The sequence below is a fragment of the Ovis aries genome, chromosome 4 (assembly GCF_016772045.2).
Source record: "Ovis aries strain OAR_USU_Benz2616 breed Rambouillet chromosome 4, ARS-UI_Ramb_v3.0, whole genome shotgun sequence".
NCBI classification, from domain to species: Eukaryota; Metazoa; Chordata; class Mammalia; order Artiodactyla; family Bovidae; genus Ovis; species Ovis aries.
The window spans coordinates 112,049,534-112,068,291 of record NC_056057.1 but is presented as its reverse complement, the minus strand read 5'-3'; the positions used below and the strand labels follow the sequence as shown (position 1 = coordinate 112,068,291).

At 42.0% G+C, this 18,758-nt stretch overlaps 1 protein-coding gene across 1 annotated transcript in view; it reads right to left on the bottom strand.

Moving 5' to 3' along the window:
- The window catches only part of CNTNAP2 (contactin associated protein 2), a 2,342,027-nt gene that overhangs the window by 813,272 nt on the left and 1,509,997 nt on the right, over positions 1–18,758 (bottom strand). The window contains exon 13 of the mRNA XM_042248972.2: positions 15,136–15,255. Coding sequence (XP_042104906.1) covers positions 15,136–15,255 — 120 coding nt within the window. The remainder of the gene's footprint in view (positions 1–15,135; positions 15,256–18,758) is intronic.

Sequence of the window (18,758 nt, the reverse complement as noted above, 5' to 3'; positions counted from 1 at the left end):
TTTGAGCCTGTTGCTAATAAACATTGCCTTCTGATTGTAGGTGAGGCAGACTTTTGTCTCACACTTGTTTCTTACATAGAACTGAGATTGATGGAGAAGTTGCTTAGACCTACCCATGAATGCATGCTAAGTCACTTAAGTTGTGTCTGATTCTTTGTGACGCTATGAACTCTAACCCACCAGGGTCCTCTGTCCATGGGATTCTCCCAGCAAGAATACTGGGGTGGGTTCCCATCCCCTCCTCCAGGGATCTTCCTGACCCGGGATCAAACTCTTATCTCTTAAGTCTCCTGCATTAGCGGGCTGGTTCTTTACCACTAGTGCTACCTGGGAAACCCCAGACATACTCATCTATCTCTTACTAATGGTGGCTACTTATATCTACTAAAAAGCCAGAGTGGCACAGGTCTGCTTGGAACAATGCATCTATTAGTGCCAACTATATGCCAGACACTGCTGGATTCAGGAGTGAACAATATAGACACCCCGTCTCACATCCTAGATGCTAGCTAGTTAATCAGGAAAGGGGAGGAAATTTTTACAATAAGAATAGTAATAATAATTTATATTATTTTAGTTAAAAGAACCAAGGGTTTCTAGAATGTTTCAAGTTATTAAAAAGTTAAAAAGTGATACATTTATACCACTAAAAGATAAGGAAGCCTCTCATTCTCTCATTGTTGGTCTCATTCAAACCTATATTTTTTATGCAAACAGCTTTTTGTAAACTGTATTATAGATGCACCCATGGATGATAAGGTGTTTAAACACTCATTAGCTGCTTGGAAAATTTTAAAACCTGTTTGTGTCTCAGTTCACCTGGCTTCAAAATTGGAATTCTAATACCTCCCCAGGTTATGGTGAGGAACAGATGAAATGGATAGAATACTATAATAGATGAAGGCGTCTATCACATTCCCTCTTACAGAGAGTCAACAAAAAACAGTTTAAAATGATGACATCTTTTAAACAAATAAGGAAATATTAATTGATATTAAAATTTAAACATTTTAATTTAAAAACGTGTTTTAAAAAACTGTTCGGTTCTAAGGCTTTAAATCAGAGAATTACAAATGAATATGAGAATTCCTGGTTAAGATGTTGAATAAAGACTGGCATCTAACTTTTTCCCTCCTAAAACTCCAGTAGACCCAGAGTATATTTATGTATACATATACATTCATAAATATATATGATAAATGCATAGACATATTCAAACTAGGACAGTTTTGAAAGCAAAAGGGAGAGCTATTTATAGCTACATCAAGGCAAAAAAAATTAAGATAGGATTATATTGAGCATACAGGACACATGGCCACGCTAAGCAAGTTGTTGTTCAGTCACTAAGTCGTGTCTGACTCTTTGCGACCCCGTGGACTGCAGCTTGGCAGGCTTCCCTGTCCTTCACCATCTCCCAGATTTTGCTCAAACTCATGTCCATTGAGTCCGTGATGCTATAACCAAGAATGAAGTTCAAAATCAACAAGACCCTCTTACTCTTAACAATAAACACATAGCTAGTAATTATTAGGAATCTGCAGGTAACTGAGGAGATTCCAGGACACACAGAAAGGAGAAAATGAGCACAATAAAGGAATTCAGAAAAAACTGAGGGAAAGGAAAAAATGTTATTATCCTTAAGATACAATAAAGAGTCTACAGATATGAAGAACAGTATGCTATTAAAATGGAAATTCCAAAGAACAAAAAGGAGCTCTTTCATTCCAGGATGAAAATCATTCTAAAAGAAGAAAACAGAGAAATCAATCATGAATAGAAAAATAAAAAGAAATTTGAGGAGTTGCCAGTGTGAAAGTAAGCACCTAGCCCAAGGATGAAAACAGACCTATTCTAATGCCTGTTGTGAAATTTCAGAATATTGGGGAATAAAAGAAAGTTCTTCTAATTTCTAGCGAGAAGGATAGGTTATATTAAAGGATTGAGAAACTGTCAGAGAATGTGCTACCCCCAAATGAGGGTGTAAATTAACATGAAAAAGACATAGGACATGGGAAGCATGAGGTCTGACCTAGTGGGAGAGGAGGAAATTGTTGGGTGAATAAACACAGGCGGGTGAGCGGAGATTTCATGATGATAGGATGCCAGATAGAGAGAGCAAGCAGTTTGGATTGCAGCAATGGGAAACATCAGCAAGACATCCTCTATTATTTTACAGTCTTTTAAATACTGAGAGCACAATATGTTGGATTCTACTCTGTCCTTGGCTTGCAGCAATAATGCACTAATAAAATTCAAGATCTAACACCTGATGAGATGGCACTGATGTGATAATAGTAGAAATAAAGGACACAATAAATGTAATGCACCTGAATCATCCCCAAATCCTCCCCACTACACCGTTTGTGGAAAAATTGTCTTCCGTGAAACCGGTCCCTGGTGCCAAGAAGGTTGGGGGCCTCTGAGCTAGCGCATTAGTTCACCGGTCAAAAGTACGCTACCATCTCTCAGCCCTGACACCTATAGGTAGATCAAGTGAGCTTAGAAACGGAAGGGGCAAATATGGTTCCAGTGAAGAGAAAATAAATTATACATATTTATACATCAAAAAGGGCTTCCCAGGTGTGGCTCCAGTGGTAAAGAATCCTCCTGCCGATGCAGGAGTGGCAAGAGATGCAGGTTTGATCCCTGAGTTGGGAAGATCTCCTGGAAATGACAACCCACTCCAGTATTCTTGCCTAGAATATTCAGTGGACAGAGGAGCCTGGTAGGCCACAGCCCAGAGGGCCACAAAGAGTTGGACACAACTGAAGTGACTGAACACACACATACATCAGAAAAAGGAATACCTGTAATGATGATCACGATGAGGATCTAGTAAGTTCTTACACAGCCTTGTTTTTCAATGCTGACTTTGTTCAAACGTATGAGTAGAAACAAGATATGAGATTAATGATGATCTGAGGGAAGGCTCAGCCCTAACGACCTCCTCTGTCCATAAATATCACAAGAGGATTTCTGACTTCATTCACAGGTATACGTTTTTTCAGACTTATTTTGTCACTTGTCATACATGAGACAAATGCTGTCATGTGGTGTCACTTACGCTGGGCATGATGAGATTTAGGGCTTCTGCTTAAATCAATCCCAGAAGCAGGACTCCAATATTTGCCAGTTTAGGCATCATGTCATACTGCTGCTGCTGCTAAGTCGCTTCAGTCATGTCCGACTCTGTGCGACCCCACAGACGGCAGCCCACCAGGCTCCCCCGTCCCTGGGATTCTCCAGGCAAGAACACTGGAGTGGGTTGCCATTTCCTTCTCCAATGCATGAAAGTGAAAAGTGAAAGTGAAGTCACTGAGTCGTGTCCAACTCTCAGCGACCCCCTGGACTGCAGCCTACCAGGCTCCTCCGTCCATGGGATTTTCCAGGCAAGAGTACTGGAGTGGGGTTCCATTGCCTTCTCCTAGGTATAGTTTATTATTTAAGTTTCTCAGTTGCATCAATTAGACTAAGAGGAAAGATAAAAAGATAGACCAGTTGCTATAGGAGAGTCTCTTGCTAAAATTGCCAGGAATCTTTCAAAATGGAAATTCATTTACTGAGAAGGAATGAAAGATGACTCAGCAAACTGGAAAACCTAGGGATTGGAAAGATAGGAGTTCAGGCATAGTGGCTTTCAGTTTAGTCAGAAGGGAGGAATTCCTAGTGAGTAAGTGTGAGGTTATTCTTGCACTTTGAGCTGATTTAACTGGATTTTACAAAGGCTTTTTTATTTTTCTTTCCACCTGCCAGATGTACAAGCGGATATCTGTAGACTAGACTAGAGTTTCAGACCCCAAATGACAGAGGAAGCCAAACAGTAGTCCATCGTCATAGACAGTGTGAAGCCATTCTCCATTTTTGAGCAGGTTTTGAAATTGCATAACCAAGACAGTACTTTCAAAGCACCAAAAACGCAGGGTGTTTAAAATACTATTTAGGCAGGTGTGTAAAAAAGTTTGAAGGTGGGGCATTTGCATTCGGGGTACCATTTTGGAGGCTCAGAGGTGGCTGAGCTGCCTGTTCCAGATCTAAGACCACTCCATCTAGGTTTCATGTGGTGCCCTGCCTTCCCTTCCTGGGTCCTGTCTGGCGGCGTGGGCTTCAGCAGACCTCCTGCACCTCCCCTCTCCCTTTCTTGATTTAAAGTTCGAAAACCACTTGAGGACTCTTATAGTATTAACCTATCACTGTGACTGACACACAATGAAGAGATTTCAAAGGAGCCTTGGCAGGTAGAAGTCACCCGTGGAACAGGAGTGTGAATCTGAATGGGAGTCTTGGGCGGGTGGGTAATCAGTTACAGAGACGAGTTCTCCTTTCAGGCTGCGTTTGATCACTGGGTTGGTTCCTAGATTTTCAATTGAAGCTGTAGGAACAGAATTGAATTCAAAGATTTACACTGATTGTGAGGAACTGAAATAGCTGAGCGCATGAAGCAGGAGTTGCTGAGTGATTACAAAGGTTTATAACAAAGACAGCTTGTGAGAAGTCTACGCAAAGGCGGTGATGTGAAAGAAGACAGAGAACTATTCTACGTGCGGGTTAATGTTAACGGCAGAGGAAGCGGACTGGGTTAGGAGACAGAAAGAGGGCAAGTGCCTGTGATGGGGAAAAATAAAAATGAGTGGAGGGAATAAAATGGAAGAAGACAGTGTTTTGAGGCTTATGCTTTAAAATGTGGGTACACCAGAGAGACAGTGTACAACACTCCAGGAACATAAAGGGGCAGCGGCCTTGTCCTGCCTGGCCTGCGATGCTAAAAAGCTTTCGAAGAGAAGAAGAAAGCTGCATGTGTCTTCACTTCTAGCCAGTTTCCTTGCAAGAACAGGGGATGAGGCGCTGCCATCATATTAAATATTACTGATGACACCCAACACAGTTCCATTCAATCTCATTACCTTCTCAAGTCAGATTTTGCTAGCCTCAGTTTAACATTTCACACTGAAAAAGTAACTAGACATTGGGAATAGGATTTAAATCGTCCTAAAACTTGGGCATATATATCTCCTCTTTTTTCGATCTCCTTCCCATTTAGGTCACCACAGAGCACAAAGTGGCTTTCCATGTATATGCACGGGTGATTCACTTTGCTGTACTGCAGAAACTGAGACAGCAATGCACAGCAACTCTATAACAATAAAAAAAAGTCAGGCTAAAAACCTAAGGAATAAACAACCCATGCATACAAGAAATACAAAAGTTATTCCATAAAAGCTCTCAGAAATTTGTATTAGGTAAAAATACTCCTGGCTGAATTAAGAGCTAAAATTGATAATAATTGCTTAATGGCTTATAAACTGATTTCATTTAAAATGTGTTCTCTGATTAAAAACCCCAAGGCATCAGCGGGGCAATTAAGAAGTAAATAGTTTATGGCAAAAATGCTGTCCTATCACAGATAATGAATTAGAGTTATGTAAGGAAGTTTTAATGATAATGAAAAGACATGAATAAGAGATGCTCGTTTCAGAAATCACATTTAAATCAGACTACAGAATCCAAAATGAGGAGTATGCACACATCTGGCCATGAGGCTGAGTAACACACACACTCGGGCATTCACACACATACATCATGCGTGCACACACACATGCACACACACAGCAGCTATGAACTCTGGCTCCAGATCACATGGAAGTCTGTCTCCATAACCCACTAGATGTGTAACTTAGGACTTAATTTCTGTGAGCTTTAGTCTCCTCACCCAAAAATGGGAATAAGAGTAATAGTACATATTCCATGGCGTTGTTGTGAATTATCAGATGAATCAGTGTGTCTGATCCACTTAGAATAGTGCTCAGCATTTAGTTTTCCCTCAATACTATATATGTAACTATAAGCATAAAATATAAAATCTTATCACACATCATCTAACCTGCTAGTAATTCTAATCTCAGCTGGTAAGCAATTTTTGTTTTTGCTTGTCTATATTTTCAAGTTTTCCTATTTTGAACAATATGATAAAAACCACAAGTAATAAACTTTAATTTTTTACAAACTAAGTTTGGCACTGTTACTCAATAGGTAAGACTCTATGTAGCTGGAATTATGAATAGTACACAGAGCGGGAAAAAAGAATACAAAGTATTCCCCCAGCATTCCCAAGCCCTGGTGTATACTCCCTGATCCTTTTCCTTGAATGTGGGTGAGAAGTGTATATATACGATGGGTTATCACTACCGCGACTATGTTACCCTATACAGCAAAGGTGCTCTATGCTCTGTGATGACCTAGATGAGTCGGGTGGGGAGGGGGGCTCCCGAGGGAGGGGACATATGTATACATATTGCTGATTCACTTCGTTGTACAGCAGAAACTAATACAACACTGTAAAGCAATTATCCCTCAATAAAATAAAATGACTAGCTGGTACAAAAAACAAAGCAAACAAACAAACAAAAAAAAAGGTGAAGAGATTGTGCTGGTGTCAGTAAGCCCCCTGGTTGAAGTGAGTTAATCCAACGAGTATTATACTGGGTGATTACGAGGCATAGCCTAATCACGGGTGCTCTTGAAAGGGAGTCTAGAGGTCAGAGAGATTCTCCCCTTGCCATGACATGAGAAGGATGCATGGCGGGGAGCATCCTCTAGGAGCAAGCCACAGCCAAATGGCCAACAAGAAAATGGGACCCTCTGTCTTAAAACCGGAAGGAACTGAATTCTGTCAACAACCTGTACAAATGTGGAAGAGGATGCCAAACCTCAGATGAGCTCACAGCCCTGCTGACCCCTTCATTTCAGCTTGTAAGACCCTGAGCAGTCAACCTAGCTAACCTGTGCCAGAGTCTTGACCCATGAAAACTATGATATAATAAATTGGTGCTATTGAAAGCAGAAAATAGAGAAGGACCTGCTTTGCTTTGCTGAGGGGTAGGTGGGAGGTGATGGCAACAAGGAGTGTGGGGCAGGTTCATGATTCTTTCTACTAGAGGCCAAGAGTCCCACCCCAGCAGCCCATTGCCACCCCCACCCCCTACACTGCACTACAGAAACTTCTGAGAGGCACGTGATAAAAAAAAGTATATTACTGAGTGCAAGTGCTTAGGAACTTGAGTAACAAGCTCTCTATAAATATTAGATTAAAAAGACATGAACAGCTTTTACCATTATAGAGGATAATAGAATTTGATCAGCTAAATCCCAGGGCTTTATAAAGCACAAATTATGTAAACAAGCTTAATGGTTTTTTGATAAAACTACAAAAGTAGTGCTAGGAAGAATGCAGGAGGTATTCCTTACTTGGGCTTTAAACATCACATCAAACAGCACAGATGTTTACTTAATTTTAAAAAAATTAAATATGAATGCAAAGAGTTATAAAGATGAATTTGAGGATAGAATATTGAGGAAAGCACAGTTTTTGATTTCAGGATAAGCAGTAATTTTCCAAGGATAATGGCTGGATCTGGCTTTATTTACTATTGATATTATTAATCACTGGGAAGAGAGAACTAAATGAAGCTTTAAATACAAAAACTCAGGGTTTCTAGAAAATGTTGAGAAGTATCTTAAGAAAATAGAAATAAGAAGCTGACATGTTAGAGAACTATTCAAATGAAAGAGGGAAATGTTATAAATATATGATAATATACATTCATTAAAAATTATAGCTATGACACCAAATTTTAAGAGAGAGAATAGAAATTGAGAGGGAGGGTGAGGGTGCCAATGACTACGTTTTATAATGTGCCATAAGATCTTAAAAAGGAAACAAGGCTTTGACTTGGGCAGAATGATGAATTCTTCTACAAAAGATTCAATGAATACATTCTCTCCTTAGTGTCAACTGAGCACTTGAGATGCGTCATTTAGGGCACCCCCTAATTTCCAAGTGATGAAGCAGTGAAGTACAGATAGTCAAAAGGAGAATTGCATGGTGGAAGAAATGCTTTATGATAAAAAATGAAGAGTGCCGATTTATGTCAAACATGGTCAAGAAATGAGTAAATTCAAGCTTGTTTGAGGCAAGAGGATTTTATCTCTAAATTATATGAATAGTGATATTTTTCTTTCAGGTTTCATAGCAATAATAGAATTTTTCTTTTTTTAAGAATAGAAGGCAGTGTAGAGATCAACTCATTCTAACTCCTACTCTATTTACAAGGAAACTGAGACAGAGAGATTAATAGGGCTCAGAGTCTTCAGGGAATCTGAAAAGTATATGCCCACAGAAGAGCTCTAACAGGCTTATTTACAGCTGCTGAAGGCAACATGGAGTCCCACCGTTTCTTGACCCATACCTGCTCTTCTGTACTCCAATGTATGGGTTTCCCAAGGCAGAAACTTGGGAATTACTTTCAACTCCAATCTCACCAGCTACAGTCTGGTCAACTCAACTTTCTAAATATCTATCTAATCAAGCCTCTCCTTTACCTGATGGCCTCCACCTTAAACCTCAGTTTCAACTCCTGAATTATGACATTCTGATTTGTTTTCCTCTTTTATTGTGCAGGCCTCCTTTGGAACATCCTATTCCCAGTTGCCAAAGCCATTCTTTAAAAATACAGGATCATCATTGCTTCCTTTTCCTTAGTACCAAATTTCAAGTGTTTTGTTACTAAACCAAACTTGTGTCCACTCACTGAATATGTAGCAAAGTCAGTCTACTAACACTGGATTGTAGTGAAGGAAAGTACAGCGTTTATTGCAAGGCACCAAGAAAGGAGTACGGGCAGCTTATGTTCAAAAAACCTGAATTCCTCAATGGCTTGCAGGTAAGAAATACTTAAAGGCAACATTAGGGGGTGTGGTGCATGACCAGCTCCTGCACAGTTCTCTGACTGGTTGATAGTGAGGTAACACAGTGATGTTTTGGGAATCTCAATTATCATCCTTTTGTTACAACTTGTCTGGGATATAGATACTGTTGGTCAGTATGCAGTTAACTTTTTCCATCTGGTGGAGGTTTTGGTATCTGCAAAATAACTCAAGGAGGTGGCTCAGGATATTATCTATAGCTCTTGAAAAATAACTAAATGTACTTGGCTTTATTTTAAGGCTAAACTATAAAGAAAGCTGAGCACTGAAGAATTGATGCTTTTGAACTGTTGTGTTGGAGAAGACTCTTGAGAGTCCCTGGACTGCAAGGAGATCCAATGAGTCTATCCTAAAGGAAATCAGTCCTGAATATGCATTGGAAGGACTGATGCTGAAGCTGAAACTCCAATACTTTGGCCACCTGATGCGAAGAACAGACTCATTTGAAAAGACCCTGATCCTGGGAAAGATTGAAAGCGGGAGGAGAAGGGGATGACAGAGGATGAGGTGGTTGGATGGCGTCATGGACTCAATAGACATGAGTTTGGGTAAACTCCGGGAGTTGGTGATGGATAGGGAGGCCTGGTGTGCTGCAGTCCATGGGGTCACAAAGAGTTGGACACAACTGAAAGACTGGACTGAACTGAACTGAAACTATTCTTATTTTGTCTTGCTTGACTATTTTCTTTTGTTTCCGCATTTTGTCATTTCTCTGATTAAATTTTCTCTTTGGAACTAAGGGAAGGCATAGGAGGTAGAGCATTTTTACAAACAAGAGGTGGGGTGCATGGAGGGTGGGGGTATGGCCTTTTGGGAAAGAGGGGAAAAAAACTTCATGCCTTGGTATCAGCAACAACCGTCTATATTTACCCCCTTGATAACATCTGCAATCCCACCTGAGCCCTTATCTTCTCTCTTGACTAACATTCCCCAAGTGACCTTCCCTATCTGTCTAAAGAGCGACTCCCTGACAGGCGTGTCAGTGGGAAATCTAGGCAACTCACAGTGTGCAGTGACTTTCACTGTTGAAACTGGTGGGAAAAATCGGGACCTGGAAATTTCACTAGGGTATTACGATTTAGCCCAAAGTCTTGGAACTAGAGGTTCTGGCAGAACTGACACACTATACCTATCCCCAAACATGAGGCTCTCCTCAAATGCTATTTATTAACCAGTCTTTAAAATCCATGTTCTGTTCTGGACGACCAAAGAACCACACCCAGTCATCCTGGTTTCTACATCGGGCAGGCAACTCTGACCCCTGTTATTCCCTTGTAGGGGTACCCACCCCTGAAAACCTAACCCTATGGTGGGAGCCTAAACAAAATACTCTCTACCTTGAGGACAGAACCCAGGATGCCTCACAACACTTGAATCCCTTCCTAAATGCCCTCACTGCTGCCGTTTTTGCAGCAAGTTGAGTGACAGTCTCCTCCCAGCTACTAAGAGACTGCCCCTGTTCCATTATGCCACGTTCCAGTTGTAAGACAGATGGAAATCCTGCTCCTCTTTGGCAAACCCGTTTTGCTGCCCAGCTTAAACCCAGTCATGGTGTCTATTTCATATGTGGGGATAAAGCTTATTTATCCCTACCACCTTTTTGGTCAGGAACTTGCTCCCTAGGGTATGTTACAACCACATAGATCTGGCCTGGAGTAATACCTCCTTGCCTTTACCAATATATATCAATCAGAGGATATGTCGTGCGGTAATACTTACCCCTCTTTTCCTGGCATTAGGACTGACTGCTGGTTTGACAGGAGCTGCCATGGGGGGAACTTCTTTACATAAATGTCAGCAGCTTTCTACCAACACTGCTGTATCCATAGAAAAAACAGTGAGGACCCTTCAATGCCTACAATCCCAGCTAGACTCCCTAGCCGCAATGGTCCTACAAAATGGCTGGGCCCTAGATTTACTGACTGCAGGACAGGGGGGCACTTGTCTCTATCTAAAGGAAGAATGCTGTTTTTATTACAACCAGTCTGGGCATGTCCAGGAAGATATCAAGGGGCTTTTGGAACAGGCCACAAAGATCCAGGATTTGAGTTCAACAAGTGTATGGCATTCTCTTTCTTTCCCTTCTCGGCTCCTACCATTCATGGGTCCAGTGACAACTATCTTATTAGGCCTCCTATCTGGCCCCTGTATACTCCAACTCCTTACAAAGTTTATTTCCAGCAGACTCCAGCAGTTTCAAACTAAATTGCTACTACTACAAGGGTGGAAGCTGGTTTCAGATGTGGAACACCCCAACTTAGATCAGGTAGAGAGAGACTTCTGCTCTGCTAGGCAGGCCTACACCCATGCACAGCGGGAAGAAGTCACAGAAAAAAGAGACCTCCGCCCCAATTCCCAAGAAGTATCTTGAGTATGAAGTCTCTCAGGAGGGAGTCATTAGGCGAAGCACACTGATTGAGACCGCCCACCCTGGCCAGGCACCATAGTAACCATTTGCATGAGTTGTTTTATGACAGGAGATCCTAATAAGGAATACGGAACTAATAAGCCACCACCAACCGGAAGAGTTCCGGAAAGGTCTAAAGGAGACACCTCGTGTCCGTCCACTTCCCAGAATCCCTCTTGCTAGCGTCCATCTTGGCTGAGCGATGCGTGCACCACCAGGAAAGAATCTGAATTAGAATGACTGGCCAAAGACCACCTGGAAACTAATCCCATCACCATAAAACCTGACATTGCGCGCTACGCGGCAGAGCAGTTCTCCTGGGTTCCCTTACCCTACTGCTCTCCACCCGGGTGCCCTTTCCCAATAAAATCTCTTGCTTTATCAGCACATGTGTCTCCTCGGACAATTCATTTCCAAGTGTTAGACAAGAGCCCAGTTTCGGGCCCTGGAAGGTGTCCCCCTTCCTGCAACAGAAGGACCATGGGGCCTTTCTCAGGCATTATATACATTTCCACTGATTGAAAGTCATTCTCCATCCTCCCAATCTATTTTATAAATTTTAGGATCCAAACAGTCAATTAATCACCCACATGGATGATCCATTTGTCCCCAGAATTCTCTTAGACACTTTTCCTCCACTTACTACATTCTTGACACAAAGAATATTTCATCACTAGAAATCTGATCTATCTACTGAGTTCCTAGGATTACATTCCTGGGATGCCTTTTCCCAGTTTATAATCCTCTAAGTGATATTATCATTTCTCATATATTCATATGCTAACAATTAGCACATTTTTATCTCTAGCCCAAACATCTTTTCAGGGCTTATTCAACTGCAAAATTTGCATGTCAACTGAGATGGCATACAGCACTTCATGTTTAAATAGGTCAAAACTGGATTCTTGAAATTCCTCTAAATCTGTTCTTTCCTTTATTTTGCATGTCTCCAAAATGGCACTATAATTCACTGAGTTACTTAACCCATATATTTAGGAGTTATTCTTGATAACTCTCTTTAACCATCCTTCTCCCACCCTTCACAAGTCCTCCACTATTCGTGTCCATTCAGTCTGTGTTGCTTTCTAACCATCTCATCCTCTTCCTCCCTCTTCTTTTGCCTTCAATCTTTCCCAGCATCGGGGTCTTTGCTGACAGTACTATCTTCAAAATACATCTGAAATGCATCTCTTATTCATCACTTAAACTATCACCACCCAAGTCCAAAGAAGCATCTTTTCTTCCCTGGACCTTTACTACAGCTTCAGAACTGGTTGCAGTGATTCCAGCCTGTCATTTGTGGTACTCAAAGTGGTATTGATCTTGGTATTGATCTAGGGTGGCCTCGGCTTGCAACAGCTTGGAGCCAGGCTTGGGTTCGCACTCAGAGAGTTGCTGAGTCACACCCTCATGGCAGTTTGAGTCACTTTTATGGGTCATTTCTTCTGGTTTTCCTTTGGCCAATCATTTTGATTTGCCTGGTCCATAGTCCATATTTTGTGTATCTCAGGATCCTCCCATGTATGCGCACGTATCTGTTAGCCAAGTTGGACTCTACCATAGAGGTATCTGGGTAGAACACCCCTTGACATCACTCCCCTTTGGCCTGCAAGGAGCCTTTTCTGTGCATGTGTGGTGGGGGAGGGCTCCTGACTTCGGAAATGAGAGATATGTGGTCCGAGCAGGCCTGTCCTCCTCTTTCAGTTGTCCTGCTATTCTTGTTTTGGAGTTTCTGTCAATAGAGAATGAATCTCCAATTGCTTTACCCTTGGGGGCGCATCTACCTTCTGCCTCAGTAGTTTTAAGTGAGACCCACTCATTCCCCAGTGGCTCAGATGGTAAAGCGTCTGCCTACAAGGCGGGAGACCTGGGTTCAATCCCTGGGTTGGGAAGATCTCCTGGAGAAGGAAATGGCAACCCACTCCAGTATTCTTGCCTGGAAAATCCCATGGACGGAGGAACCTGGTAGGCTACAGTCCATGGGCTCGCAAAGAGTTGGACACGACTGAGAGACATTTACTTTTACTAATTTACTCATTCCCCTGTTTAAAACCTTTCCATAGCTTCCCACCCACTACACTGAAATATAATTAAGAAAATAAAAATATTTTCTTCCCCCCAGTACCACCATCCTTACTTCCTGATCTGCTCTGCTCCTGCCTGTCTCCTTGACTTCATTTTGGGCCCCTACAGTCTTATTGTGCTTCAGTCACTTGGGTTTTAGTTCCTTAGAAGAAAATGGCTTTTTTCATGCCTTGGAGTGTAAATTTTCAGGGCTTCTCTTCCTTCCTCATCTTTTTGAGTGCCTTGTCTTCATCCATATGCTACATTTTGGCTAAAATGTTGCTTCCTAGGGAAGTTTTTCTTTTTTTAAATGCTCTATCCAAAATAAATCATTCTTCACAATTTCATTACTTTTTCTCTACAGAAAAATTACTTATATTTGTTTACTTTTTTTAAGCACTTGTTTTTATTATAAGTTGTGAACACCATGAAGGCATTTACGATATCAATTTATTCTCACATGACACAATTTCTGACAAAATAGTACGTATATGAATGGCAAAACATAGAAAAAGGATCCTAGAGGTACACTTAAATATTCTTTTTCCTTTTCACAAAGTCTATGAAGAAATTCACATTTTTTTTCTTGTTTTTGTGTCCATTACATATTTTAATTGCATTTTATCTTTTAGATAGTATAGATTTTATATATAGTTAAAGAAATAATACAGAGACCACCTCACATTGGTCAGAATGGCCATCATTAAAAAATCTACAAATAACAAATGCTGGAGAGGGTGTGGAGAAAGGAAAACCTTCTATATTGTTGGTGGGAATGTAAAGTAGTGCAGTCATTATGGGAAACAATATAGAAGTTCCTCAAAAAGCTAAAAATAGAGTTGCCATATGATCCAGCAATCCAATCCTGGGCATATCTCTGGACAAAACCATAATTCAAAAAGATAACATGCATCTCTATGTTCATAGCAGTATTATTCGCAGTAGCCAAGACATGGAAGCAAGCTAAATGTCCATTGACAGATGAATGGATGGAGAAGATACAGTAACACACAGAATAGTATATTACTCAGCCACAGAAAAAGAATGAAAGAATTTTGTTTGCAGCAACATGGACAGGCCTAACGATTATCATACTAAGTGAAATAAGTCCATATATCACTTGTATGTAGAATCTAAAATATGGCACAAATGAACTTATCTACAAGACAGAAAGAGGCTCACAGACATGGAGCACAGACTTGTGGTTCCCAAACAGGAGGAGGTTGGTTGAGGGTGGGATGATTTGGGAGTTTGGGATTAGCAGATGCAAGCTGGAATTTAAAGAATGGACAAACAAGGTCCTATGGTATTCAGTTCAGTTCAGTTCAGTCGCTCAGTCCTGTCAGACTCTTTGCGACCCCATAGACTGCAGCACACCAGGCTTCTTTGTCCATCACCAACTCCCAGAGTTTACTCAAGCTCACATCCATTGCGTCAGCATCACTGAATATGAAAAGGATGCATATGTGTATAACTGAATCCCTCTGCTGTAGAGGAGGGCCTGGAGTGGCCTCTGAGCTTCCTCTCCCATGTGCAGTGTGAGTGGTTTGAGAGGTGATACCAACCTTCCCCAGTCTGGGTTCTTGTGGCAGCTTCTTCATGGGCTAGTTCTTTCTGTGGACTTCAACCTTTCAGTTTCACTTAATACTTTTTCCTCTACATGCTGATTTTTTAATGCTAATTATTAACTGTTCAAGTCAGAAGGTAGACTTAAAAAAAACAAGACAAAACAAAAACTCAGTATCAAACTACACTTCACCGTTTAGCCTAACAAATCCAGCAGTATTTAGCTTCATTCATGTATTGACAAGAACACAGCACAGGAGAAACAAACATCAATGGTGCTCTTCATTCTCAACATACGGAAAAGCAATCTTCATGAAACATAAATAGGGCACAGTTACCTGTCATGTTGCAGTAAACCTTCAGAGGCCCCAGCGGTCCACTGCCGTCAGGATCTATCCAGTAGTAATTTGAGGTCTGGCCCAGGTGTTTGTATGCTTCACAGGAAGGCTCATAGATGGCTGGAAAGAAATATCCTGCGTGAGCTCAGCACCCAAAAAAGGGCCTCCCAAGATCCGTGCCCCAGTTACAGACCAAATGCTACCAAACTGCTGATTAGGAGCATATCCTCAAGTTAGAATGAGCCCTCTTTGTTCTGCAAGTAAACTCACAATTTGATTTTTAGTCCACAGGCATTCTTTCTGACCTAACATAGACATTAAGTTCCTGCTACGGCTTTATAGTTGGGGAAAGATCTAAAACAACTCAATAAATTGTTGAATAAATGTAATGTTTGCTTAAAACAGGTGCTCGTGAGCATTGAAAAATATTTAGTTTATACTTATTTACAGATATCTCCTTACTGCAAGGGACTTAACTGAAAGGTCATGAATATTAAGTGCATTGTTGGTCTATCAGCTAAGAGATCAGAGAAAATCTGCTCCTCGCCCTCCCACCCCTGCCCACACACAGACAGACAAACACACAGACACATCTTTGCATATTTAGTATAAATTTCCTACAAACAGCATGTGATTGCTAACCTTCCTTTATTTCAGGAAAAAAAGGAAAGAAATGCCCCTGCTTCATTTTGTTACAAGTGTTTTAATTACATTAAATCTAGTTTCTGTAAAAAGAAAAGACATTTATGTAATTAGGTAGTAGGTTTTCATCATGTTCCTTTTTGTGCCCTTGCTCCTAGTACATTTTCTTTTCTCACAGAGAATGCACCTGATTTCAGTAGCGCAGAATACTTTCCTCCTTTATAGCTGGCACTTCTAAAACACTATTGTGACAAGTTTTTAAAAATAGCTCTACACTGACTTTATGAGGGATTTGACTGTATTTAACTAAGAACTACTGAGACAGGAGGTAGATGGCCCCTCACCCCAACACAGGGTAAAGCACTGGAGATTCATCCCCTATGGAAGAAATTCCTAGCAGGGCAATTAAGCGAGGAGGTTGGGCCCTGCCCAGACCACATATTTCTCATTCCTGAAGTCATGGGACTTCCCTGACCACACCTGTGCAGAAAGGCTCCTTAGAAGTCAAAGTGGGAGTAAAGTCAAGGGGTGATCAACCCATATGCCTTTGCGGTGTGATCCACCTTGGCTAAGAGATGCATGCGCACACATGGAAGGGTCCTGCTGCTGCTGCTGCTGCTGCTGCTGCTGCTGCTGCTGCTGCTGCTGCTGCTGCTGCTGCTGCTGCTGCTGCTGCTAAGTCACTTTAGTTGTGTCCGACTCTGTGCAACCCCAGAGACAGCAGCCCACCAGGCTCCCCCGTCCCTGGGATTCTCCATTGCCATTTCCTTCTCCAATGCATGAAAGTGAAAAGTGAAAGTGAAGTCACTCAGTCGTGTCCTACTTCTAGCGACCCCGTGGACTGCAGCCTACCAGGCTCCTTCGTCCATGGGATTTGCAGGGCAAGAGTACTGGAGTGGGGTGCCATTGCCTTCTCCAGAAGGGTCCTGAGATATAGCAAATACAGACTGTGAACCAGGCAAATCAAAATGATTGGCCAAGGGAAACCTGGAATAAATGACCCATGTAAGTGACTCAGACTTGCAAGGATTCTCCTTCTGAGTCTGCCTGAGTGTCTATATCCACACATATTGTACTCTTTCCCTCTTAATAAACACTTTACTTGCTTCACTGTTTTCTGTCTTTGTGGAAATTCTTTTCTGCAAAGCCAAAGGGCCAGGGCCCTTGTCACTGACCACTGGTCTAGTGGCTAGGATCTGGTGCTCTTACCATCGTGACCCGGCTTCAGGTTGGGAACCCAGGCCCCTCTCTGAGCCATTGCTGGCCAAGGCCACTCAAGATCATTACTATTGGTAAAAATCTATATATTGATAAGTGGAGTCTTTTGGAAAAAGTGCTCTGGAATTCAACACTCCCAATATCTGCCCTTTCCTAAGTTATAAAGCAAAGGACTGACTCTGGGGCTGCCTCTTTCTACTTCCCTCTCCCAGGTTCTTGGTGCCTCCATTTGGCTCTCCATGCTTCCTCTTCCCAAAGATGCTAGACCTTAAGTTCTATTTCATTTCAGCAAACACAGCACACTACAACAGTTCTGAAATGCTTTGATTTACTCAGGGCTTGCTTTCCACTTGCTTTCTTCCTTCTGCAAACAGTCATTGAGCCCATATGGTGTGTTGAGCAGTAGATTAGGGAGAACAAGTACAGCTGTGAACAGCACAGTTCAGGGACCTTCGGAACAGGGGCTGTTCACTCAGTACTCAGCCACTGCTCATTGATGAAGTGCAACTGGAAGAAAATGTGGCTAGACTGCTAAGCACAGCCACACACTTTTGTCCCAGTGGTCAGTGGTAAAGAACACACCAGCCAATGCAGAAGATGAGGGTTTGATCCCTGGGTCTGGAAGATCCCCTGGAGAAGGAAATGGCAACCCACTCCAGTATTCTTGCCTGGAAAATTACACGGACAGAGGAGCCTGGTGGGCCATGCCCGAGGGATCGTAAGGAGTCAGACATGACTGAGCAACTGAGCATGCAATTATTAATATGCCACTTTCCGCCTCCCAATTATCAAATTTAGATAATAAACTGTGAAAGTGAAAGTGAAGTTGCTCAGTCGTGTCCGACTCTCTGTGACCCCATGAAGTCACTTAGTCGTGTCCAACTCTCTGTGACCCCATGGACTGTAGCATATCAGGTTCCTCCGTCCATGGGATTTTCCAGGCAAGAGTGCTGGAGTGGATTGCCATTTCCTTCTCCAGGGGATCTTCCTGACTCAGGAATTGAACCCGGGTCTCCTGCATTGCAGGGAGACACTTTCCCATCTGAGCCACCAGGGAATCCCTCTAATAAACTATGGTTGCTCTAATTCTAAATGCCATACCAAGTAAAGTAAGGCAATAAAAGACGGTAAAGAAATATTTTTTAAACTTCCAGCAGAAAGGTTGAGACAGGTTTTAGAAAGAAGGTTCCTTGCAGCAAAACACAACAGATCTTAGGGAAGTGATTTGGAAGGTAATGAGAGCAGATAGGCTGTACTTGCCATTTGCGTGCATGCTCAGTCATGTCTGCTTCTTTGTGATGCCATGGACTGCAGCCCACCAGGCTCCTCCATCCATGGCATCTTCCAGACAAGAATACTGGAGTGGGCGGCTATTTCCTCCTCTAGGGGATCTCCCCCACCCAGGGATCAACCTGCATCTCCTGCATTGGCAAATGGACTCTTTCCCACTGAGCCACCTGGGAGCTCAATACTTGCCAAAGGGCTATGCTGAGATGGCCAGAGCTATTATGGGAAAGGATAAAACAAATTAGACAGGATAAAGTAGACGGAACCTGATCACATGTTTAAGATCAGGAGGTGGACATAGTCGGAAAGAAAGAAAGAATGCCTTCAACTCACAATCTCTGAAACCAACTGCCTTATTAACTTTGGACAATCTTCCTTCAGATTATTGCAATTATTATGTACAGTTCAGAATCATGTAGAATGAAAGGTTTACATTCTTAGGTTTTCCAATTAGCCCGTCCAGCCAATCTACCATT